Source organism: Larus michahellis, chromosome 16, assembly GCF_964199755.1.
Source record: "Larus michahellis chromosome 16, bLarMic1.1, whole genome shotgun sequence".
Classification (NCBI taxonomy): Eukaryota; Metazoa; Chordata; class Aves; order Charadriiformes; family Laridae; genus Larus; species Larus michahellis.
This window is the reverse complement of record NC_133911.1, coordinates 699,886-726,995: the sequence shown is the minus strand read 5'-3', so window position 1 is coordinate 726,995 and position 27,110 is coordinate 699,886. Positions and strand designations below refer to the sequence as shown.

The window sequence follows — 27,110 nt, the reverse complement described above, 5'->3', positions numbered from 1 at the left end:
GCAAAAGGGAGGTGAGGGGAATGCCATGGTCCTCCTGTTCCTCTCCACTGAACTGAATCTGCACTAGATACTCAATCCTTGCACAGAGGTATGTGGTTGGGCCTAATCCTCAGGGACAAGAAGTTTCTCTGAGGCCCAAGGCAGATGGATGAGGATGGTGCAAAAGAGCTGTATATGATCTTTCCAGCTGGCGACTGGTTTTACTGGTTTTGTTCCTTTCTGTTTGTTTGTGTTGTGAGAGCACTGATGGGAATGTACATTCAACCTTCCCTTCCTGAGATGAGAAAGTCTTCATCTTGCATTGTGACTGAGGAAAAAAGAGAAGAACCCAAAGCATCAGGGCTCTGCTCCCCCCTGGCAGAGCCTGGAGGGATGCCCAGGCACTGCCACCGCGACTGAATGCCCCTGAGCATCACTCGCGCACAATGTCCTATTGCAAGCACACTGTGCATCACGGGTCCCATGCTAGCAATGGTCCTTCTGGTTGCATGAAATTCTCCCTGGAGCAGACATGTTAAAGATCCCTGCTTAGCATGCTAAACTTTTTTATAACCTGGAAATGCAAAGTCTAAATGCAGTGTAGCTCCATGCAGCTTTAGATAGCGAAGACAATGGGATGTGCCGGGTGGCCACAGTTATGCTGCAGAAAGCGTAGGGAATTTCCCAATGTTCAAAAAAACAATTTCAGCATCAGCAGATCTAGAACATAAAAGAAATGGGTAACACTTTGGAGCCAGGAGTAACAGTTTCTGGCTTTGCATTTATTTTCTAGAATCAGCCTCTAACATGGCATTTTCAGGTTGTAACAAAGAGGGTTAGAAATACGGGTTTTCACTGAAATGGTGGATAGTAATCACATGACTCCCGGACAGGCAGATTGAAGTAACTGTCAAAAATCTCACAATGCACAGCAGGCAGTCTGTAGTATTTCAGTGGCAGAAAGACTGGACTTCCTCACTGCCGTGGTTTGGTCTGCTTTGGCCAACGGCAAAACAACAGATACTCTCACGCACCTCTCGCTCTGAGGAGAGGAAAAAGAGAGATTTATGAGTTTAGAAAAAAAAACCCCTAAACTAATGAAAATATTAATAATAAAATAAAAAGGAAATAATGAAATAGATACAATATATACAAATATCCACAAAACTGGATCAAGCTTCCAGGGAGGTGTCCCTGTCAGGCACTGGGAACGTTCCAGACTGGACTCAGTGACAAATGGGAATGGGAACACCCTGACCAGGATCAAAAGGCAGATGAGCCGACAGGGTCCTCCTCAGACCTCAGTCGTTGAAGACAGAGAGCCATTGAAGACGCGGTTCATTGGACAAGAGCCAACCAAGAAGAGCCAACCCAAGCCATTGATGCCTCGCCCTTTCCCCTGAGCGTGGGAGCTGGGAGGGAACACCCCATTGGCCAGCTTGGGTCACCTGACCTGCCCAGGCCTTCCCACGGCTGCCAGCCCTGCCCAGGGGAAACACGCCAGTCACTGCCCCTGCTGGCCACAGCAGGCAGCGTGGGCAAGAGGCTCTCCCTGAGCAGAGAGCTGGCTCCGCTGCGCCCCAGCCCAGGATACTCGCGTGTGTTAACGACCTGCGAATATTTGGTAAAGTCGTGGCATCTAGGCCGTGTATACTTGCTGTCTGTGTACAGTTCAAGAAGCAGGATATTTTTGTGTCAACGTGTTGGCAAGTTAAGGAAGAAAAAAAAGCTTATTTTCTTTAAACGTGTTAAATAAATCAAAAATATTGGAAGGCATTTACAGTTGTCAGGGAGCAAGAGAGCTGCCTGCGTCCTGAGGGATGGGGAGTCAGGAGCCAAGGGCAATAAATGTCCAGTGGGGGAGGGACCTTACCAGCCAGGACCCAGACCCATAGTACCCAAGCGAGGTGAGCAGAGCAGCACCAGACATCATGGCCAGGTTCAATCAAGAGTCTCCATCGTCAGGCACACTGGTGTTGATGAGGCAGCTTCCAATGGCAACCCACATGTCAGGGTCAGGATCAGTGGAGCCCACAGCCAGGCATGGGAATGGGCATGGCTGCACGGGGGACCCGCAGTCTTGCAACATATCTCAGTCAAGGACTAAAAGTTCAGGTCTTGAGCTTAAACACAGCGCTTTGGACCAACAGGTAGGGCATGTAGGTGGAGGCTCCAGGTGAGGCTGGTCTAGGCCATTAGCGCACTCAGGGTCCCAACAAGTCCTCATGGAACATAATGTGGTATATCCTGTATTGTAGTATGTAGCAGCATTCTCCATTTCTATAGACTTTTGTTTGATTTTATCACAAATCTGATTATAAACAGCATTTCAATAAATTCCCAAATCCTTGGGTCATGGAATCATGACACGTTAAACAAAATAGTAAAAACATGTCCCTTTGAAACCTTTGAAAACCTTTGAGAAACCTTTGAAAACATGTCCCAGCTGTCTCCAATATTGAACATTTCTTCTGAGGCTTCTGACTCTTGCTTTCTGAATTCCTGAGTTGGGCAACGCCAGCAAATAGCAATGCTGGCCACCCCCTCCGTCGTCATCCGAGTCCACACCGTTGCTAGCATGCCTGGATACAGGAACGTGCAGGCAGAGCCCATTTGGCACTCTGCTCTATCTTTTGACTTTCAAAGCTCACTTCAGCCATACAAAACTATCAAGAAAATGAACCAGCTGGTAATGGGACACAAAGGCTGACAATGGTGCCCCGTAGGACACAAAGGACACCCAGTTGGACAGCAGAGTCCCTGGCTGAGCTCTGTAATGTGTGACTGTGGAAGGGGGAAAATCCCCCTTCACTCCCATGCTGGTTCAAAGGCTGGTGTTGAGAGGAAGGCAATTAGAGCTGCCAATTGCTTTTCCTGCCGGAGCTTCCCTTTTGTCACTACTAAAAGACTGACAGCCCAATAATGAGATGATAGTGTTGTTGAGCCCACGTCCCTGAAACATGTTCATTGCTCTCCCCGGCAGACATTCAAGAGCCTGCCTTCGTTCATTTTCTAATTCCTGCTTTCTCTTTAAGCTACTCATACATGAGGACCTGATTCATCTACTCAGGCTGTTTCATTTGAGACTGTGCAAGTATTTTGGGTAAAATTTCACCCAGACAACTTCTCTTTCTGTTTCACTGCCATGCTTCACAGAGACCTGATTATTCACCACATAGTCACTGGGCCTGTTTACTCTGTAGATAAAAGAATGGCTCTGAGGTGCTTTTTCTCCTAGTCTAGAAGACAGCACACCTTTGAGCACAAAAATTCACATCAGTTCCTGCTAGCGAGCAAAAACAAACCTTGGCAAGTTCTCTGTAGAGTGATCTGCTCTGAACCAGTGACCTGGGCAGCGTCTGGGAGCCTTCCGAGGACCTGTAGGTGCATCTTTTTTTTCCTCCCTGTGGCAGGAAAATAGCAGGAGCACCCTTCAAGGCAGAGATATTGAAGAACAGTACTAGTAAAAAGTCAGATGGGAGAGCTTTTCCTAATGCACGTGTGGTGAGTTAGCCTTGGCTAACAGTGGAACTCCCACACAGCTGCCCACTCATTCTCCTCCCTCAGCAGGAAAGGGGGAGAAAATAGGAAAAAGACAGGAGCGAGAAAGCTCGTGGGTTGAGATAGAGACAGAGAAGTCACTTACCAGGTACTGTTGCAGGCAAAACAGGCGCAATTTGGGGAAAAGTAACTTCATTTATTGCCAATTAAAATGTAATGTAATGACATATTTGGGTAGTGGGAAACAAAAAAAGAAACATTAAACCAACACCTTACCTTCCAGACTTCCCCAGACTCAATTTCACTCCTTCACTCCAGACCCTCCTACCTAACCCCCCGCCCAAAACTGGAGGCAGGGGGCCAAGGTCAGTACAAAGTGGTTTCTCTCTGCTGCTCCTTCCTCCTTGCCGTTACTGTGCTCCAGCATGGGATCCACGCAGGCTGCAGTCCTTCAGGAAAATCTCCACCCGTGTGGGTCCTTCATGGGCTGTATTTTCTTCAGGAATATCCATTTGCACTGAAGTGGTTCCCCCATGTGGATACCTGCCCTGCTGTGGTTCTTCCCACAGGCTGCAGGGAATATCTTCTCTGGCGTGAGTCCTCCGCAGGCTGCAGAGGCTCACGGCTGCAGGAACAGCCCATCCCACACAAAGCGCCTGTGAGCGGCACCGCAAAGCAGCGGTGAGTGGCTGACTCCAAACGAGCTAGAAACAGAAAGGGATGCAGCCAGACTGGGCACTCTGGCACCTGCGCAGGTCTTTGCATCAATTAGCAGCTGAAGGGGTAGAGAAGCCTAAAAAGCCCTTGGAGAGCTGTCTGTTTTGGTCATTCCCTATCCTGCTGGACTCGTGGGTGCTTCCGAGTCAAAGCTGTTTCACGGGTTGACCTTTGCAGCCTGGAGCTATGTTGCTTTGCCATAACTGGTGTCGCAAAACACAAAATCTTTTGTGTGTAGTCACTTATGTGCAGTATATGTTTGATCAGGCGTCAGGAGGACGATGGCTCTTTACTTTCCTGTTTGTGGCTCTCTGGGTCAGAGGGATGCTCTGAGAGAGCAGACCAGCAGGGAGAGACTGCCCTGGAAACCCACTCAGGACAGAGTGGGCACAAGCTCTTCTTACTCTCCTGCCACATTTCGAGGTTTCTCCAAGATGGGACTCTTCTCGGAGCCAGTGGAAGGCCATTCGGTTGCAAGGAGGGACTGAAAAACATGAAAGTGAAACTTAGGAAACACTGCTGAGCCAGGAAAGGCAGAGACTCTGTTATGGTTCTGGGTACACAGCTCCTTTTCTGGGGGGGAAGCACGAAGCCTACGGCTCACAGAGAGAAGGTCAAGAAATACGGGGATAGCCAGTGAATTGCTGCAAATCACACTGAGTTGGAGACTGAAAAACTCTTTTTTTTTTATTAATGCTGCACAAAATGGAGTGAAAATAAAGAGGAAATGGGATGACAATGTGTAATATGTAAAGCGCATGAATTACTGACGTGCACCACTTCTCTTTGGCTTTGAAGGAAGACTGCACAGGTTGTGAAGGAAAGCCTGGGAAGGTTGGTAGCAGGGACAGAAGGAAGTAGGAGTTCCCAAAAGTGAGGATCAACAAAACTGCGAGGAGCTTGATCTACTCTAATTAGTAAGGAGGTTGTCTGCAGCCCCGTTCAGCAAAATTTGGGCCCAACTCTGGGGCACGGGCACATTGCTGCATAGGCTCTACTTCAGTATTTTTAGCACTGTCAGAACCTGGGCCACTACTGGAGATACCAAAATGAAGAGATGATATTGAAGACAATATCCTTGCTTGTGAACATCTGAGGAAGGATGGCAGGACCCCTGAGGTTGGGTTTTACATGGATTTAGTGCGTAGGTGGGTGCCCTCCGCTTTGAAGAATGTTTTTATAATGTACTTTACATGATAATGGCAGTTCATTATTAATATTTCTTCACAGTGTTAAGGATACCCTCCTCCCCAGCTCCCCATTTTCCATTCTGCTGTATTGTTTGAGACATGAAATCACCAGCAATACTCCCGTTTGGCTGCGTCCCTGGACAGATGCTGAATTTTTTGAGGAGGGGTGAGGCATGGCAGATTAATCTATGCTCAGAGAGGCTGACTGTTGGGATTAGTGCTTCAGATGCCTTTAACATCTGCAGCGTCAGGACAGCCCCAAATTCATCAGCACTGGAAGCCGGAGGGTAGCAGCAAGGTTGGTAAGAGCTCTTATGAGGGGGGTTTGCATATTGAATTGCCAATACCAGGTAGCAAGACAAGAGGGAGCTTTTATGGGAGAGGTGGCACTTCCAAATCTGTCACACAGTTGCTTGTCTGTGTCTCTGATTCCCAAAACTAAGGGGGGTGTTGTTGGCTGTGCAGAGGGAGCAAGGCTGAGAAGCCAGGGAGAGGGCTGGAAGTACCCTGCAGAGCAGGTACAATAGAAATGTGGCAGCCTTGAAGGTCTCGAAGCTCCAATTTCTTGTGTTTGGGAGGCGGGGTGAGGATGGCCATAGGCTTGCAGTAAACACAAAGTGCTGCCAAACCAGAGGTAGAGAGGGGAAAAGTGTTACTGGGGACTTTCCTCGTGTGGTTACTGTGGTTTATCTCCCTATCCAGAACTAGTCCCTCCCTGCTGCTCTGCTTATCTGAGCTGGGCTTTGTCGCTCTGGGCTTCCCTCCGTGCACTGACTCCATTTTTCTCCTGCGTTAGCTTTTTGTTTCTCTTCATCACAGGGTTTTATGAGCCTTTTGTTTGGGGAGACAGGTAGCACAGGAGACGAGAAGAGACTTCTGAGCAGCCATGGATGGATTACAGCTGCGGGTAAGGCTCACCTCGTGCAAATCATAACCTTCCTCTATCCTTCGGAGTCCTGTAGCTAAGGGAAAGAAAACACCCGCTCCTTCTATGTCTAGTGAGCCTGTTAGCTGGGAACGACTCCCTTGTCTATCGCTGCAGGAGAACTCCAGAAGGCTGTTCAGGATAAAGCCCAGAGAGTGCTTGAGCTCCGGGATTAAGCTCTCCCACCCCGTCTTCATGCAAACAGCTCAGCCTGCCCCCTTCCCCAGCCTGCCCCCATCCCAAGCCCGCCCAGGGACAGCCAGCTGGAGGCAAGCAGGGACTGTCCATCTTGTGAGTTAATCGCCTCCTGTTCAGATGTCAAGAGGAGATGAAGCGGCTATAAATAGATTGCGAAGCCCTCATGGTTTCAGCTGTGATTCACACACATGGTAGAGAAGCATTAGGAAGAATTAACATTCAATCTCTCAGGCACTTTCCTGAGAGCAAATGCCGTTCTGTCCCTGTCACTTAATCTCCTTGCCCAGAGGAGGTCAGCAGCACTTTCTGGAGGGGCTGAATGGGTCAAATGGACAGGGAAACCCCAAGAAGGACTGTGGGGGAGCTAAAAATGGCCACTTCAGCCAGAGAGACCGATCAACACCCGTCCACGATACACAGCTGCATTTAGGAGCATGGCAAGGTGCTCGGCTCCCGCCTTGCCGGGGCTGAGATCAGGCATTGCGGTTTTGTTAAGGTACACACACACTGGGACACCTGACAACAGCCGCTGGGACTGAGACGACTTCTGGTGACGGTATGTGCAGGGGACTGGGGCTCTTTCTGTCTCTCCCTAAGGGGTGTTGAGACGTGTCTCTGACTGCGTGGCTCTCACGGTCTGTGGTAGTCTGCCTAGATGAGCACGGTGGGACCGGACAGTGTAGCTGGGTGGTCTATGTGAAATCCCCATTTCTTCCCCACCCCCCTACCTCCATCCTAATTTTTCAGAACTCAGGGGAAAAAAACGTAGCATACAGCTAACCTACCCATGGGAAGCTGTGTGCACTTTTTCCTTCCTGCATGTGTTTGCATTCGTTTGCATGTGTCTAAGTGCTTGGTAGCCTCCCTCCCCCTGCCTTGCTGTATTTATGCTGTTAGCAGTGATGGTCACTGAGCAATGTACGTGAGATGGAGAAATCAGCTGAAAGGGAGGTGAGACCAGACAGGTCCTGGAATGGGAAGTGTAAGGAGGCTGTTTGTGGGTCTCTATACATCTGTTTGTCTGACCACCTCCCAGGTAGAGGGAAAGAGTGGTATTTTTCCTGAAAGGTAACTTAGAGGGTAGAGCATCTCCTCAGGGTGATGAATACTCCACACACTTTTGCATATTTGGTGCTCTGTCAATAAAGGAGATCCATGTCTCCAGTTGCATAGCATTGTCATGGTTTCATTGCTTTGCCACTAGATTATGGGTCAGAGAATGAAAGGGACATTCAAGGCACTCATCATCGACAAAAGGTAAAGGAGAGTTTGGACTAAAGGATAAGATTTCAGTGTCAGTATCTTTGGGTCCTCGGTTAGTGGTCTAGGGATTCTGGAGTTCACAAGATGAGGTACATACCAGAAAATCTTTTCCTTTCAATCTGCTCTTGGGGACCCAGGAATCAGGGTTTCTCAGTGAAGTAAGGAAAGAGACAGAAAAATGGTCAGAGGAACTGCAAGTTGGTTGGGGAGTGACCTTATTATAGAATCATAGAATCATAGGGTGGGAAGGGACCTCTGGAGATCACCCAGTCCAACCCCCTGCCAGAGCAGGGTCACCCACAGCAGGTGGCACAGGAACGCGTCTAGGCGGGTTTGGAATGTCTCCAGAGACGGAGACTCCACCACCTCTCTGGGAAGCCTGTTCCAGTGTTATGATGGGACTAAATCCAAGAAAGTCACCCCATGACTACTCCAGGGCAAAGAGGGCCCTGTGCCACTCCTTGCTGCAGGAAAACAGCAACTAATTGCAGCTCTAGGCAACATTCTTCAGTGTAAACTGAAGCCTGCTAGCATCAGGGTGATTAAAGAGAACTTAATACACAGGCTTCTCCTTGTGTGGATATGATCTCATGCCTACTAAGGGACTGTACGAGGCTGTGTATATCTAAACCAACCTGGTTTCAGTGTCAAAATGGTGTTGCCCTATTTAGGAACACATGTCACTTATGTATAGCTGGAATATGGACTGCATGTGCGTTCTGCCAGGCTCAGGTCTGAGTGGGTCTGCAGGCACCTGTATGGTCTTAAGCCATCCTTGAAGTCTTAATTATGTTATGGAAGAACCTGAAGTAAGCTGCCTTCAAAAAGTTACATGGGAATGCCTGAACAAGCTAAAGGGCTTCAGAAATAATTGTGATGTATTTCTGTTACTGTACAGAAAGTGGAATTGCAACCTAGAGCTTCAGCAGGGGCTAGGTTCCCCATCTGGATCCTTACAGAGCCTGAGAGTAATGTGCAGGTCTGGAAGTGTCTTTGCGAATTCCCTTTATGTGAGTGACAAGGCTCAGCTGACTTGCAGAAGCTCTTGCATGAACCATCCTGTATCTCAAAAAAAAGAAGAAAAGGGACATGTGGAAATCTAAAGGGAGTATTTTAGTCTCTCTATCCTACAAGTGAGTCCAGACAGCCTGAAACAGCTTTGGAATGTGGACCATATTGGATGCAAATGGCAGGCCATATGTTTTATAACATTAATTTCCAAACTTTCAAAAGCACCCTATTGACCTCCTCCAGTCAGTGAAAGAGGCTAAGCTCATGCTTAGGCACCTAATCATTTGTCATATATTCCTTGTGTTTCTTCAACATTTTTGTGGTAGTATCACCAACCTGTATGGTCTCCAGTGTTGCGAGGGCTGCACAAACCCAGAATATTAGCCAGTTTTCCAGAACATGGCATCTGTATATGCCAAGCTTACAGATGGTACATGATATAGTGGGAATTACAGGCACAAAATAGAAGAGTAAGGGCAGTAGATGGTGAAAAAATACATCATTCATCTATAAAAGCTGGATCTGCTCAGATGATCTGGCTGGTGACTGCCATGAACAGATGCTGGGCTCTGGATAAAAGGGTTTGGAAGGATATCCAGGAATAAGTTATGATGGTTGAGAAGGAGGAAATGAGAGCTGTAACAGAGAATCCTGCCAGCCCAGGTTCACCTGCAGGGAGGGGAAAAGACAAAAGGAGAGGATGGTTTTTCCTCTACAGGAACCAACAAGGCCAACAAGGTAAGGAGAGTAACATCTTGCAAACCTCATTGGAAAACAAGAAGTCATCTCTGGTTCCAGTTATTTCAATGTGGTTCCAGTTATTTCAGTGCCCAGCTCCGGTGCCGCAATAGTACTGGAATTAGTCCATATCGCTGCAGTAGCTTTATTCTCCAATGTAGTGTGCGTTTTTCACCTAGCTCATATGCATGAGAGGCAGATTTTCTTTCTCAGAGATCATATCTTTTCTGCTTACAGCAGGTGTCCAGCAGCCGGAACCTCCTCAAGCTCACTGCTATGGAGGTGAAGTGGATTCACGTGTTGGTCATCTTCTTCTTCCTGTTGTCTGTTGCAATGACGGGCTGCTTTCTGTGGCAGTACAGCCTCCCCAAGGTGGAGCCCAGTGAGTAGTCAACGTTAAGATTAGCCATGGTTTGGCACAGAAATTTGTAATGCCTTTCTCCCCATGTGGACATTTTTACCCAAAGAACATTTCCCCAAACAGCACCCAAATTTACCTCCTCCTAGGTGGTGCAAGGACACAGAAGAGATGAACATTGGGTTGATGGAACACCATGTAACTCTGCTGGTGTCCAGAGAACCTCCATTGCTTCTGGCACTAACCTAGGTTAATTGATATACCAAGGTGGCAATTTATTTTACATACTCTTATCTTTTTTAGGATCCTCTTGTAAAAGTCACTCCAGTCTAGAATGTTTTACATTTTTGTTTTTTTTTTTTTTTTGTTTTACACCTTACCAAGTGCTTCAGCTTATGGCTTTGCTTTCTTTCCTATTCCCTTAATCTTAGATCTTTGAATGGGTTTAAGCCCCTGCTTCACAGTAGAAGTCCCTTATGTATGATCTATCAGCAGATAGACTCAAGGCGCTGTATGTGCGAGGATGAAAAATATATATTGTAACTGGATCAGAGTTTTAAGTAGCCCAAAGGTGGAATAAAATCCAAGGTGAAGGTGCAAGAGGTACTTCATAGACCAATGTCTGAAACGATTTCAGACCCTACATTTTTATCACAGAGTATTAGACGCTGCCTGTAGGCTCTTGTGTATCCATCCCCATTTACCTCAAAGTTTTAATAATACTTCTCTTCTCGTCTGTATTTCTAATGCTTCATGCTCGGTCGGTAAGCGAAAAGATAAGTAAGCATTTTGTTTACAGCTTACAGAGCAGAGGAGCTGTGTTTATGAACACCTTGGGATCAACTGGGAAAATAGTGCCTCCAAGTAAGAGATTTCCCATCTCTCACTGAGTTTAAAGAGCTTTGCTTGCCACAAAAATTCAAGACATGTCTTTGGCATATGCAGGATACAACTAATTCAGAAGACGGATAATATACTGGGTACGCAGCCTATCAACCGTTACTATAGTGTTAGATTTCAGATGGCACGCCCAGTTCACTTCTACATCCATTTTCTGAGGTTAAACTATGCATGGGACAACTCTGTTCTCCCAAAGTCAAACTCAGAATTTCCCCTAGACGTGGGCAGGGCACTTTCAAGGGGTCTAAACCCACTGTCAGGTACCCTACAGAGTCTTCTGTAGTCACAGTTCCTTACTCTTCCAGGCTGCAGAGTCAGTTGAAGCCTGTTGGAGCTCCTGTCCATCGTGTGTGCTATACCATGTTGGAATAGGCAGTAACAGAGCACAGTGCCCTCCTCAAGACCTGTTTTATGTGAGATAGAAACAATTCAAGACTGTCTCTTTGCCTTCAGCTGTGGACAACACAAGCAAGAAAGTTAGTGCTGACTGCTGGATGAGGTTAAGTTTGTTAGTGTGTCTATTCAAGTTGCATATGCTATCTTTGAAATGTTTTCCAGGCCCATCAGTGATGGAAGTGAGATCAGAAGCTGCGCAGATGTGCCCCCGCTATCCTGAACCAGTACCGCTGGACCACCCAATCCCCATTCTGAAGGACGCATTGGAGAAGGTGTGTGAGGAGAAGCGAACAAAGAGAGACAGAGCTCATGAATGCTTTTCTGAAGGTGTAAAGGGGAGAATATGTATTTTGCCCCTGTGCATCTCTGGGGAAGGAGGTGGGGAACTGAGGAGGTGGACAACATGTAAACCTAGGAATGGGTACATAAAACTCCTTCACTGAACATAACATAACAGAACAGGTCAGGAAGCAGTTATCTTATCCAAAGGATTACCTGTGATGAAGAAACATCCATCTCCAACTCCATCAGAAGGTCTAGGGAGCATACATCAGCACAAAATTGTGGCTCGTGACATCTTATCTACTATTAGGCAGCCCTCATGCCCTGGAAAGCAGGTGACTCATGTAACTAGTTCCTCTTCATCAGTGACTGCAAATTCTTTATTTTACTGCTTTGCTGTCTTTTTCCTTGCCACCATTTAAAAATTAAAAAGCTACTGTAGGTAACTTCAGGGGAATGGAGAGGAAGGGGAAGAGCATCTGAATGAAGGAGAGACCTGCTTTTCCTCGGTATGATATATTGTCTCTGAAATTTTAGCACTATCTGAAATTCTAGTAGACTCCCTTTGCAATGAGGGAATACCGTAGAGTTGCCTTGACTGTATGGACCATAAGGATAGCCGTGCTCTGACAGGACACTCCTGATTTTATAGACCCCTATCATATAAGATACCCTCTCATTTGCCTCTTTCTCACAAGTAGTCTAATTAGTCATAATAGAAACTGTCCTACAGCTCTGATCATTCTTTTTACCCTTCTTTGAATATTTTGCAGCTCTATATACTCTTGTGGAGCTGTGGGAAATCAGTACTGTATTCAGTATTCAAGGTGCAAGTGGATCAGGGATTTATACAGTGCTAAAACAGTGTTTTCTATTTTATTTTATGTTGCTTCTCTAATAATCCCTTATATTTAATTTACTTTTTTTTTTTCTGACATAGGGAACTGAGTAAATATTTACATAGGAGCATCCATCATAGCCCCAGGGTCTTGTTCCTGAGTCCTAATGGCCAGCTTGCTGCCCATCTGTGTGTATATGTGTGTTGTGAAGTTATGGATGTTTTCCTGCATGCACATTGCTTTATCTACACTGAATTTCAATTGCTATCACTTCCCATTGATTTTTATGAAGTCTCTGCTGCTGTCTCTGGGGTTACTGTAGAAAGGTATTTTGTTATTCAATTAGGATCAGTCGGAGAGGTGGGGGAATGTGCAGAACATTGAGTGTCCATCAGAAAGCCAACTAGCCTCGCTTCTTTGTGCTCCTCAGAAATGAAGTATCCAAACACTTCTTTGAAGCAGGCTGGTGAAATTATTCCTGTTTGGGAGATGGAATAAGGCACAGAGAACCTGAACATTGATGCACAGGAAGACATAAATATTTGAAGGGGGCTTAGGCACCAGCACTTCAAAAGTGTATCTTCAGATGCCTTTGGTTCTGCCCAAGTCTGTGGACGCTCGAACCCACACTAAAGATCTTGCAGTACCTGAGACAAACTACCATCCTACTAGCCCCAGGCCGAGGACCCTGCAACTGGGCTCTGGATGATACCAGATGCGATTATATTGCATACAGGGGAGACTTTTTCCTAGCCCAGCTTGAAACAGAAAAGTGACATTCACTCATGGTTGAGGCTTAAGGAAACATTTCTCTTCTAAGGGTAAATACTTTTGCTTATGAGAAAAGGCACACATTTTCCTCAGAAGAGTCTTGCTAGTGGCCAAATCCGAATGCTGAGTATTGGATTCAATGACACTTGAGTCTAGCAGAGCATCACGTATTTCTGTCAACTTTCTGCAGGTCCAGGCAGGTCTACCTGCCAGACTCAGACTCTCTCTGAGAAAACTCTAAGGAGGACCATGCTTGCAAGACCAAGCCTGTTCTCTGGAGGTGCTTATGTACCTAACCACACTAGATAGGTCACTGGCACATGGGGAGGGGAGGGCAAAGAACCGCTGCAGAAGGACTAGGCACAAGTTGGACGTTTCCGCTGCTGGCTGTCAGTGTACCTCACTAGTTCATCCAGTGAAGAGGTCCTGAGGACATGACTTGGCTTGTCCTTTCTTGTCTCAGACACTGGGCTTGGAAGGCCATTTCTTTTGTCTTAACCTTACTGTGCAAAAGAAAACTTACGCATGATGGTGACACAGCTTTGAAAAAAAATCATAAAAGAGCAAGACCAATGCATTCTGTTTGCAGGAGGTGGGTGGAGCACAGCTGGCAGATTAATTTTACACAACCCTGGCACAACAGAGAGCAAAGAGCCATCACAGCCCTCTAGTGGTTTAGTGATGTTTCTCTGATTACAGTTTGAACAGGAGTCCTAGCTCTAGCAAGTTTCATGGCATAAAAAATGTCATGGGATATTTGAAAAGTCTGGATCTTTTTCTCATACGTCTTTGAACCTAAAATATTAATGCAAAGACTAGACGGGCACAGTACAATTTTAAAAGGAAGACATTACAATTATTAGGTTTTAGCATTTGTTGTTAATCATATAAGCATCAGAGGTATTACAAGGATGAGCAGCACATTCTTCTACATGGTGGACTGTCGCGTCCCACGGTGGGGGGAGTAAGTGACTCAGATTCGTAAATCCCCAGCAGCACGGACTAAAGTGAGACAAATCTCAAGGTCCATATACAAACATATATTAGGTTAGTAACCAGGTCTTAACTAGGTCCACGATAATTAGTTAGGTATATAACAAATTATGGCAAGCAGTAAGGTATGCATTGTGTTAATTAGCAACAGGTATACAATGAACTATGTCAAGCAGTACTTAATAACAGATACACAATGAATTATAGCAAGTGGTACGGTATGCCTTGCATTACTTCTTTGAAAGGAAAGAGAAAGAAAGAAGAAAGGAAAAAAGAAGGAAAGAAGCAAAGGGGTAGAGAAGGAGAGATCAAAGGAGAGATCAAGAGGGAGAGAGATAAAGAGATCACCGGTCCTGCTTCCAGCATTACTTTGGTCAGCGCAGGTCACAGAAGCACTCTTCAGGGGAAAATCTTCCCAGGTCATAAATCTTCTTCTCTCTCTTCTTCTCTTTGGGGAAAGTCTTGCCCCTTTTATGTTCATCCACTCCTAGGGGCAGTTTCATCTCAAGTTTCTGCCCCCCACTAGGTGACATGCAGTATGACTTTTGGGGTGTGGACACGAGAGCTATAGTCATATAAATTTAGTATGATCTCGATAATCTTCACTAGTGTATGCCGGGGTGTGAGCTTTAATATGCCTTTCACAGATAAAGAGGTCAACACTGGCATAACATCTTTTCCGAAGAATCATCTCGTCCTTCATGGGAGAGAAAACAAGGCTGTTCTGTTTCTTTGAAAGTGATTGTCCTGTTGCAGTCTCTCTCTTTCCACTAAACACCAGAGATAACCAGGTGTTAGCCTTATCAGTTCCTTAAGCAGAAGGCCTGGTACCGAGAGCATTCGAGACACTAAAAGTCTCTTCAGGCTGCTTTGTTTAGGAGAAATTATGAGTGGTCCCTTACACCACCCCGTGGCTCAAACACTCAAAGTTCTTCTTCGACCGTGGTGATCTGAACATAGTGGACAGGTACAGAGGAAAGAGAAGGCAGAAAGTGAGAGATCGTAAATCTAACTGCTGCAAGGCAGAAAACAGAAACAAAAATCCACACGATATCAAAAGGGCAATATTTACAAGCCATCTTCCCCACCCTGTGAGTCTGAGAGACTTCAGTGTTGAAGCTCCGGTCATGAATTTCAAAGTCCATCAAACCAGTCTGCCGGCTGCATTGCCTGGAAAGGTTCTCTGCTTCTGCGTCGCTAACTCTTTCTTCTTTGCGCGTGCTTCTTCTGTAGTGGTGGAGGCGTGGTAGATGGTAATGCAGCATTCTCCTTCTTTCAAAATTAACATTCTGCATACCCCCTGTCCTTTTAACAGTAGCATATCTAAGACATATTTAACTGGGAATACAATTTACTGGAAGTCTTGTTTAAGGACTAGTAACAAGTTTGGTTCTATAATTTTTCTGAAATAGAATTGCTCAGAAGTTGATACAAAGCCCTTGGGTGTTAAATCCATGTCCCATTATCTTTCCATGGTTGGACCTCCTTCTGTTCAAGAAAGACAGGACTCAGTTACTCCCCATATGGTGTTTCCCTCTGTTTGGCCAAGACTGCTCAATTCACTTTTCAATATTTTCATAAGATTTAGACTAATCATTACAAGTTTGGACCCTTCTGATGCGGAATCGGGGAGGGTGATACATATCCCCTGGTCCGTATGGTTCCAAATATGCATAAACCTTTTTATCAACTCCCATGCAGTGTTGGGTTTCTTACTGAGACAAGATTATACATACACTAAGAATACAAATTTCTCCCACACCATTTTTCCCTAGTAAAGTACAAAACAAGCATAACAGAATTAGACAAGCAGTGCAAGGAATAGCCCCTTCAATGAACAAAAACTTAAGTCCCAGTTGTTTATAACCTGAAAATATATATAAAGCAGAAAATAATTAAAAAGATGGGACGATCTTTCAGACTGAAAGAAAGATACTGGATAATTCAGCATAAGGAATTCAAAAGACCAGAAAAAAAACACTTTCAAGTGCTTGGAAGTAAGGAGGGCTGATGGTCTGGGTTTTCCACTGCCTGTTACAGACTAGATACATTATAAGACTCTTCATTTGGAAATTCATAATGTCCCATCATTCTCCAGGTAGATATGATGCTGCGCCAAAAGATTCATAGCTCTGGTCTCCCTGCCATGTCTGCCATTGTTATCTACAACGACACTGTGCTCTGGACCGGCAACTTCGGAAAGAAGAATGGTTCAGACCCCTCCTCAGTAGTGCCCAATGAGTACACTATTTACAGGTGAGACAGATGTATCACAGGCATGAGAGCTAGAAAAAGAGCGGACACACATATGGAGATCTGATACCTGGGAACAGAGCCATTGCCACAAATGGCATCTTCTACTGGCTCAGGTCCACTGCAGAGACCTCTTCTGGGTTACAACAAATCCTTGTGAGACAGTGCTTCAGCTAGTTCCTAAATTACCATACGCTTGTGGCTTACTGAGTTGTTTACTTTGGATTTTTTTAAAATTTATTTTTAATTTCATCTGACAATATTTTAAATTGGAATAGCAGTGACCATCCTGAAGAACCGAAAAACATACTCACACAGGAATGCCTCCATGCTTTGAGGAGGCCTAGGGCAAAAATCTGAAGACTGAGAGCTAGCACAGATTTTGTGAGCAGAGGGAAGACAGTGCCATAGGATAATATCTACTGAACACACAGACCCGTGTGCTTATTCATTCTCCTAGTGAAGTCAAAGCCATATTGGCCATTATTTTTTAGGTAAAGATAGAATCAGGCTCTTCGTGTGTGTTAAAAAGCAAAAACAAATACAAAGGAAGTGTTTACTTCCTTTAAAGATCTATTTTCAGTGATTTATAAATGTGCTATATATGAAACATATGGGCTGCACTCTGACTATCAAATGTTATCCTCAGAATAAACAATTTTGGAAAGTTTCAGCAGCTGTGCTTACCTGTTTTTTTTTTTTCTCTCTGCATCATAAAATCCCTGTATCGATTACCTCATACTATTTCTTCCAGAATCACAAAATTACAGGATGGCTTTGGGTTGGAAGGGATCTTAAATGTCAGCTAGTTCCAACCCCCTGCCATTGGCAAGGAAAGGGGAACCTGCCCTGGGTGGGCTTGAACCACCAACCTTTTATGTTAACAGTGAACGTGCTGACCAATTGTGCTACAGAGACTCCCTCCCTAAAAATTTATCCCCAGTTGCTATCATTTATGTTTGGAACTATGACGGTATCTGATCATCTTTGAACCTCTGACTTTCGTTTCTGATTAATGAAAACATTCTTGGCAAACTCTTTCACTGTCGGCTCTCTTGCAACAGCCCAAGAATTTCACCTGTAGCGGCACAATACAAACGCCCTCGGGTGTCCTTCTTAATGACGTTCCCATTTCTGAAAACCAGCAAAATAGAACAAGAGTCCTATTCCAGAAGACCTTTTGTAATTTTGACTCTATTCTGAAGCCAACGACACATTAACACTGATTATGAAATGTAAAACTTTATGGCATTTTAACCAATAAACAATTTGCAACTTGTTATGGTATTTACTTAGCAATAATTTATAAAATATGTCATCTTATGAATACTAAGTGAACAGAAGAAGGTCTGCAGCCCATTGCACTATTCGGGAAATACTACTGAAGGTTATCTTGCAGTGCATAAAGGCCAGTGTTAAGGATATTAATTCAAGCTCCTTACCGGCATTTTAGCCATTCCGTCCTGAATTAGTAAAAGTGTTGCATGTAAAGCTACAGGCAGTGGGTCAGTTGGGTGACCTCATGTACTGACCGTCTTTCATCTCGATTCAATGGTTTCTTAATACTTAATTTCTACGAATGTTTGTTCCTTGACAGAATTGCCAGTGTCTCCAAGATCTTTCCCACCATTATGTTGTACAAGATGTGGGAGGAAGGAAAAGTCACATCTCTGGATGACCCGTTGGAACGTTACGCCCAGAACTTTGTTATTAAGAACCCTCTGGGAAGGCTCAAGGAATCAGAACAGAGATACACAGCAGATGGGATCATTTTTTTGGAAAAAGGCTCAATGCCACTTAAGCCATCACCTGTTACCTTGCGCAGAATGGCCAGCCAGCTCTCAGGTGAGACAACACTGCTACCTGCTTGGTCTCTGCTCACCACGGTGCCACTTGAAAGAGACCACGCAGAGAACAAACCGTATGCCAGCGATAAAAAGGGTTGCTGTTGAAGATGTTTCCCAGTGTGATCCCTGCACCTTTGCACTTCCCAGAGCTCAGGCACTTGGAAGCAAGCTGTCAGCAGGTTCATGAAACGCTAAAAGGAAACTCTTGTCCAGGCCACCTGCTAGGCAGCAGGCCAAGCTGCACTGTGGGCAGGGTGAAATACATATTCACCCTGCATGGGAGTTGTTTTTGCCATGCAAGGTGAACATGTATTTCTTTTAACACAGTAGCATGACCTGAAATCAGGCTCCAATTGCATAACAGTTTTTTATACTCCAGCGCAGAGTGCTCTCATTTTTCTGACATGTAGAGTTGAGGGTCAAAGTGGCACCAACCCTCTTCGCTTTTAACAGACAGACCTTGATCGCTGAGCTAAATTTAGCTGTCAGTGTGGTTCCTGATCTGGGATTCCTGAGCTATTAATAGCTTTGTACTAGTTGGCAGAAGACTATTAATCTGTTGCTACCTTCATAATTGTGTACCCCTTACATTAAGGTAGAAGGAGCTCACAGGACTCATGACAACCTTAAACTTTTTCAGAAATAAATCTGCTAATACTTGACTCAGAGATTCCAGAATTTAACGGCCAAAGAGACTGTGCCAATACCTCATATAGCATTTTGATTAAACTCTGTAGCACCTGCGTTATTCCAGATTGGAATAAATGCCCTAAAATTAGGATCTAAGATCAAAATAGCATGTAGGCAAATTGAAGTACATCAGGATAGGGTACAGCACCACCTGAAGCAAGCCTGTATCAAAATAAGAGTTCCTTAAAAAGGAATGCTGTAACTGAAATCTGGAAACAAAGAGACAAGCAACCCAAAGTGGCGAGTGGCAGCAGAAGGCAGAAAGAAAGAGGTGTGCGTACCCCTGCCCAGCCGCTCTCCCTGCAGACAAGGTCTTGCTCTAGCCAGCCTGATGATGTCCTGAGGGCCACCAACTCTGCCTGGTCCCCTCTGACTCTCAGGAGCACCTGAAGCTGGTCTGGCTGCTCCTTGCAGGAGCAATGTGTGCTGCGGCTGCCAGCTCCCAGCCCTGCTGCGGGTCCCTGTCACCTAATGAGGTGTGAGGTATGCTCTAGAAATACTTGTGGGAAGCATGCATCAAAAGTGTACCTGGTCATAGCATAATTGCTTGTAACGTGTAACCGTTCCATTGCTTCCATCACTGTGCTAGATTTGTGTCCCTGCTTAGCTCCTGTTATGATCCTATGTCTTTTTTTTTAAGAATGTGGCCCAAATTTCCAGAGCACACCAGCAGGGCCCACCAACGAGCTTGGACCCTGATGATTTAGCAGAAGGAGAAGCCCAGTTTCAAAATCCCAACCGAAAATCAGATGAATGTTGAGGTCATACGTTACATTTCCTGTCTGTCAAAAAACAAAAAGGAATAGGTTCTGCTTAGCATCAAGATCAAAGCCACTGCATGACGTATTGTAAAGTATTTTTCATCTAAATTTTTCCACTGGAAACTGGTCTCTAATATATCCTCATTATCTGGGCTTTTCTACATTGCGTATTACAAAAGTAACTCCAAAGATTTTTCTCCTCAACTATTGATGGGTACATCGCTAGATGGAAGCTCCAGCCTGTTAAGACTATGATTTTCAGATATGTATGAATGACAGTATGAGATGGTATTTTAAATTATTAACAGCATGCTTGCCATATCAATTACCAGCCCATGAGGTATAAATCAGCAACTGTGGATTTTCTGTTACGCTCACACATTCTCTGGTTTATCATTTCTAATCAACCTCAAGAGAGACGTTGCACTGCTCTCACGGCGCTGGTTGAACTCTCCCGTGGCGCAACATTTTCTTTGCTGCCATTGTGACAAGTAGGAAATGAAGGAGCCCGTTGTCTACCGAAAGATGCTCAGTGCATCTCTTATCTGGTCATTCAGCTGCACAAATAACCACAGACCAGAAGCAGAAAAAGTGTTCTCATCCCAGTTCAAATCCCAAGGTTGAGAACAGGGCCTCATTCAGCTTTGCCATGATTAAGCACATGCTCGCTGAGCAGACAATTGCAAGTAATTTTTCTGTCATGCACCCTTCCTGATTTCCTCCTAACCTCTAAATCAAAGTCAGCTGTAAACTGCAATGAGGATTTCATTCCAGATGTAATCCAGGTTATGGACTTGGCAAGCCATAGTTCCAGTGCAAACGAGTTGTGGCATCTTAAAAATGTTCTGGACAAAAGTTTTTAGGCACTCCATGTTCAGTGTTGTGGAATTAAAAGCAAAAAGAACTTCAATTTTTCTACATTCAGAAACCCTGAATAACTGTTGATAAAGCTGAAAAAAAACTAAAAAATGCTAAAAATACTTTAGGCCAAGCTTGGAAAGGTTCAGAGAAGTTCAAACCGTCTGTAGTGAGATGTAAAGAACAAAACCCTGTTTAAGGGGGGTGTTACACACCTTTGTAGTCAAGGGAATACACGGAAATACGGACAGGGATTTCTCCAACACTGAATATGCCCTTCTCTTCCAAAATCCATTTGGGGATACACAGTATTTTTAATAACTCATCAAGGTATTTTTACTGAAATGTAACACCAACCCAGAGTTGGTGCTGGGGTAGGACTTACATTACACAGATTCAGTGGTCCGTGACTTGAATATTGTGTCCTGCAGTCCAGTATAAACAGGTCCCTACAGCACATTTACCATGTGTATAAAGCACGTGTGCATCATTTTTGCTTCCATCTTGCCATTGAATCTTGCCTTTTGCTCACTCTTCACCAGACTCAAAGTTTCCTGGACGATGATTTGTCTCAAATTGTTAACTCCTCTTTTCCACGGCACAGGTCTGCCCAGGAGGCTGCGATCTACCACCCTGCTGTGGAAAGGCAATACGCAAGATGCTCTGGCTCTCCTGAAAGATGACATCTTGGTCGCTGATCCTGGAACCAGGTCAGATTTATTCACTTTTGCTCCGGGTTTGTGCACTCCACTGATATTAGCCCCATCTGCAGTCTCCATGGCCAATGGATAAAAGACAGCCATTCCTAAAGGGAGCTTCAGCCATCCAGACTGGAATCTTAGCCATCTTAGGCTGGAAAAAGTGATTGTTGAAGGTGCCAGGGTTCTTTAAAATGTGTATAGACCCTGAGGGAGAAGCCGAGATGAGGAAAATTAAACTGCTATAGCTAGGTCCAATGAGCCTTAAATTGGGAAAGATGCAGATTTTCAAGAGTGGTAAGACACGTTAATTTAATTGGTTTAAATCATCATGGATTTCACTTAAAATCGTGCTATTTCTGTAGTGATTTGCATGTCGGGTAATGGTAGGACTAGAAGGAATGGATTAAAACTAGAGATGGGACGATTCAGACTGGACATTAGGAAGAAGTTCTTCACCCTGAGGGTGGTGAGACACTGGCCCAGGTTGCCCAGAGAAGTGGTGGAAGCCTCATCCCTGGAAATTTTTAAGGCCAGGCTGGATGAGGCTCTGAGCAACCTGATCTAGTGGGAGATGTCCCTGCCCAGGGCAGGGGGGTTGGAACTAGATGATCTTTAAGGTTCCTTCCAACCCTAACAATTCTATGATTATATGTCTAAATTATCAATAAGATCTATTAATGTTTGTTACAATTTATATAGCCTGTTAAAAGTCTATTACCTGAGTAGTTGCAAACACTCAAAAATATGAACAGTGGACAGCAGGTGAGGGAAAGGATTCAGACCAACTGGGCGAAACTTTTCCAAGTCTGCAGAATTTTTAGGGAATACAATTAAATTCTGAAATATTTTGCCAGGGTTGCTGAGGATTCACCATGACTTGAAGTCTGCAAGCTTAGAAGACTCTTAGAAAACTCAATAGCTAGATCTTGGCAACCTTGTAATAGTTCTGTCCAATGTCATGTAGGAGGTTACAATAGATATTCCTTAAAGGATTTTAAGGCTTTAATACCATCATCTTCTTTTATGTTCACCATTAAGATACATAAGGACATCCACTCATAGTCTCTCAAACCCTTATTACTGGACTTGTTGATAGTTTTAACTGTCTCCCTGTTCCTGGATATACTTCACAGCTAACAGATGATTCTTTGTAAAGGAAATTCCCATTTATTGATATAGAAATTCCAACATGTTTTTCTGCGTATGTCGAAATTCAACTGCATTTCAGGTATAAAATTTTAGATCCAGAATGTATTTATGCTTGGGGTAGAAATATATATGTTCGTCATGACTTTATTCAGCTAGGTGGGGTGAAAATTGTTGAAGTGGTTCCAAATTTATGATCTAAATAGGCCTCAGTGAGATGTGTGGCTTCACATAATTAAAGAAACCGCAACAAACAAGGTTGAAAACATCATGAATTTTGAAAATGTGTTTGAAAAAAAGTTGCCCATTCATGTCTTCATATCATTAAACTTCATCCAAGTATAAAACCTTATATAACTTTATAGATATTAAAGGCTGAAGCATTTACGTGTCATTAATGACTAAACATTGCTGGATGCTGCTTTGTAGACTTTTAAGTGCTTTTTAAGGTGCTTTTACCATCTGAAGGTAGCTTAGGTGCTTAAGTGATTTTACCATGTTAAATGTCCAAAAAGGCTTATTTGGGATTTTGAGACCTTTAAGGTAAGCAACTGTAACTCTCATCTCTACTTTTAAAAAGAACAATTGGTGAACAATTATAAACAACAAGCCAGGATAAGCAAATATATAGATTTTTGCACTAAGGTTTTTTTTTTTTTTTTTTTTAGTTTTCCATCTCCATCCCTCTTTCTGTACATAGTGGTTAAATAGCTCTGCTGATGTTCCCGTAAGAAATTTCTCTTTCTTTATGTAGCAAAGCAACAACATTCAGTTTTTCTCTGTCCCTCCTTCATCTCTCCTCTCTCTTTAGTATGTCATCTGATAAAATGAGAATTTTTCCCCAAAGGGAGACCCAGACACCGTTTTTTCATAGTCGTACCCACACTGCATCACTGCAGAAAGGCTGATCCAGGTATATTGTTCTTCCTTTTCAGATGCCACTACAGCAATTTGGCCTTCTCACTGATGGCACATGTGCTAGCCAACCATGCAGCTGAGGGGCAATACCAGCGCTGGATCTCGGAGAACATCCTGGACCGCCTGGGCATGGAGGACACTGGCTTCGACATCACACCACCAATCCGCTCCCAGATGGCTGTGGGTTTCTATGGCAGCCGTCAGCCCGCCCCTCTCTATGATCTTGGCTGGTACAGGCCTTCTGGCCAGATGTACTCCACAGCTGCTGACCTTGCCAAGCTGGCAATGGTCTTCTTAGGCACCTACCACCGTCGTCTCCTAGAACCTGACACAGTGAAGACAATGCTGACCCCACTGTTTAAATGCTCCACTGAATACTTTGCTAACAAGACCGGCACACCCTGGGAGATTAATGAGCAATTGGGATATGATGTCATTAGGAAGGACGGAGACCTTGACGGTTATTCAGCTACCTTCTCTCTTATCCCCAAGCTCCGCCTAAGCTTCATTGTGCTGATGGCAGGGCCTAGGCCTCAGGGTGGAGATATTGTGACTCAGACATATGAGTATCTTATTCCTGCCATGGAGACAGCCTTCAGAGAGGCAGAGAAAAGCTTGATTCCTCCTCCAAGTCCAGGCCCTTATGTTGGCTACTATACCTATTCCAACCTGACTTTCTATGAGATCAAAGTTGGACCTGGTGGGGTGCTGGTCATGCAGCAGTTTGGGCCGCATGTGGAAGAGCTGATTCCTGAAAAGTACCGGACAATCAAGCTCCACCACCTGGAAGATCGCGTTTTCCAAGTTGTTTTTGACAAGGAGTTCCCATGTGTTCTGCACCTGGGCTCTGCCTCCATCTCACTGGAGACCCAGAATGGGCAGCTCTTCAACTTTTATCCATTCGATCGCAAGGGTTTGTCTCCTGGCTTTGATGCACCAGGGCTGAACACATACAATGTGGTGCGTGTACTTCGTAAACCTGTATTCTATAGCTAAATGTCCCCTCTACTTTTCTGACTACTTCTGGGAGGTGGCTCCAAATCTGTGTCTTACCAGATTCTCCTGTCCGTGTGGCTTTATGGATGCCATTTAAAGGGGAAAGATGGTGACAAATGGCTCTTTTGACCAACAAATACGTCATGTCCTACTTCTAAAATGACTTTAATGGCTTACAATCCCTGTCAGTGCACAACAGGCCAGCTAACATCAGGACATGCCTGCAGAAAAAAGAGATGGGAACGTGCTGGATGGATGGTGTTTGGATGCCATAAAAAAAAGCCAAGCACTTAAGTCTCCACACTTAACATTGTCTGTTTGATGACCATTGTGGTGATTGACTGGTATCACCAAAGGGTTGAGAACTTCCTGTGTCTCAGAAAATATCTCTTCTTCACTCCAAGGGTTTTCCAGGGCTCTTCAGAAGCCCATCTACCATGAACAAGATTCCTCACCTGGGTTCGCCAAAAGCATTACGTGCTAGAAAATGGCACCAGCATGGTACCAGGCCCTGCTTGTGATACCTGGGAAGTGAGAGTCCATTTCCTTCCTGTGTTACAACAAGTAAACTGTGAAAAGAGCAGACAGCAATGTGGTTATGTCTATGGATTTCTGCTAAAGTGGTGGTCACACAAAAGGTATTGTAGCACTTAAGTATAGAAGCTGAAGCATACTCCTTATGGTGAGCAGGGACTCAGGTTTGTGACTATCTCAATATATAGGCAAGTGTGTGACTGTGGTGTTTAAGTACAGGAATGCACGGCAACCTTTATGTGTGTTTTGGGCAGGCTGTTGTATGGATTGTGTTTATGCAGACATGAGGGAGGACGCGAAGGGAAAGTGCATTAGCCTGGGGACCACTACTTTCAGAACAGGTGCACCTGCAAGCAATCTGCAAAGCCACAGGTGCATTTTCTTGTCCCTTCTTGTGCCCACTCAATGCCAAGGCAGGTGAGACAGATGATATGTCATTAATAGCCAACACCATATCACTGTGATGGGAACAGCATCAAGCACGAGTGCAAGATGACAAGTACCACCAACTGAGGAGTCTCATCTCCTGAAATGCCCCTTCAAGTTTAGGAAAGTATTGTGATTGCAGCCTTAACTGGAGCCTGAAATAAATGCAAGCAGAGTGTCAGGGACAGATAACTCTTACCTTAAAATGAATAGCCTAGCTGCAGAGTATGGCAATGGTGGTACACTGTGGAAATCCTGAAGGAAGTGCAAAAGGGTAGGCATACTAGCACAATCAAGGACCCTTCAAAGTGCATGTTCTCCCATAAAATAACTGGTATGAGGTTGGATCCTCTTGCAGAAGATGTCCTCCTGCTGCTTGTCTATACAGTCTTGAAAGTGAACATATCTCAGAGAACGTGAGAAAATGAATCTCCCTGCCTCCCTTCTCTCTTGTCGTCTCTCTTTGTTTTCACTCTGTGTGCCGTTCTTCAGCTTCAGTTTTGAGAAGAGAAACTATCACTGAAGGCCTGGAAATCTGTGGTTCACAAACTCGGTTCCCTGCCTTTTTCCAGACTATTTCACTTCCCTGGTAAACATATGAAATAATGTAACCTTGCCTTACAGGCAGTCATGGTTGCTGCTGTACTGGTTTTCTCCGGACTTTGTAGGTGATACATACCTTGTACAACCCCATATGTTCAAGCATTTAATCTGAGCTATTAGCATCAGCAATAAACTGTATGCAAATTCTTGCTGCTGTCATGTGTGGTCTTTCCCAGAGGTATGTGTGCAGGCAGATATGTTGCACTACAGTTGATTTCCTGTAGAAGTGCCTACAGTCTGTCGTGGCATGCCTGACACAAGAGTGCTCTCAGGGCTTTGAGCTCACAGGATGTAATGTCTGATTGCAAGACATTTGAGCAGTCTAACCCTGGTCTTTTTGAGTGAGGGCTAAGTGCCAGTTTGGGGTTGTTCTTCTTGCTTTGGAACAAAAGAACTAATTGTTTACCCATCAGCTACTTTTAAAAACTTCCAAGAAAAAATAGGATTTATATCCCATGTCACTCACAGGGCAGGATGAAACACCATGCTGAACTGCCTCCATCTGTCTGATGGAGAAGTTAAGATGTTTTTCTTTTCCATCAGTAATGCAGACACTAACAAGTCTTTCCTTTTCTAGTGAGCCACCTTCAAACCTATACACTGACACTTTTTGGTGCTCTTGCTTGTTCTCATTACAGCTCTTTGCTGTTCATAGCGTGAACCCACACCTGCAGTAAAGCTCGTCTCACCAAACCTTGGGTCACACTGGGAAGGTAAACAAGAGCTTCCCACACTGCCCCTTCCCGTGGGTAGGAGAGCACCTGGTACGGAGAGGAGGAAGGAGGCCTTGGGATGCCTGTACAGAGGATTTGGGAGAGGCTGTGTGTAGCAGGCAGGAGAAGGTGGAGTTTTGGAGGACCCCAGTCAGCCACGGAGAGCAACCAGAGTCACAATGCTGAGTCAATGCTACAAACACAAATGTCCAATTTCTTTCTGACACTTCATACCTAACAGTATGCTAAGAAAAGCAGAACCAGCTTCTATGACCTGGTGTGACCTGACTCATGTTAGCAGGTGCTTTATACCAGCTTTAACAGTTCTTCATAAACTTGCCATTTTAATACAGAATCTAAGTTACCATTCTGAGTAATTTTTTAGGCCTTTGTGTACGCTTGTTGCTGAATTAAAAAATATCCCAATGTTATTTCATCTATGTCAGAGACTGGCTCCAACAATAGGTACAGCGAACATGTAAAAATCTACCCAGCCGCTCACTTTTCACAGAAGTGTGTTTTAAGAGGTGATCAGACGTGTCTGCAGCAGCCTGTATAAACACTGCTTTTAAAAGTGTTTTCGTAATTACTCATAAGGGAACC

At 44.6% G+C, this 27,110-nt stretch overlaps 1 protein-coding gene across 1 annotated transcript; it reads left to right on the top strand.

Moving 5' to 3' along the window:
- The first annotated feature begins 9,690 nt into the window (after positions 1 to 9,690).
- LACTBL1 (lactamase beta like 1) lies at positions 9,691 to 25,943 on the top strand. Its single transcript, XM_074560393.1, has 6 exons — positions 9,691 to 9,904; positions 11,339 to 11,448; positions 16,160 to 16,317; positions 17,912 to 18,159; positions 21,075 to 21,180; positions 23,253 to 25,943. The coding sequence occupies exons 1-6, from the start codon at positions 9,799 to 9,801 to the stop codon at positions 24,229 to 24,231; spliced, it is 1,707 nt and encodes a 568-aa protein (XP_074416494.1). The 5' UTR covers positions 9,691 to 9,798; the 3' UTR covers positions 24,232 to 25,943.
- The last annotated feature ends 1,167 nt before the right edge of the window (positions 25,944 to 27,110 follow it).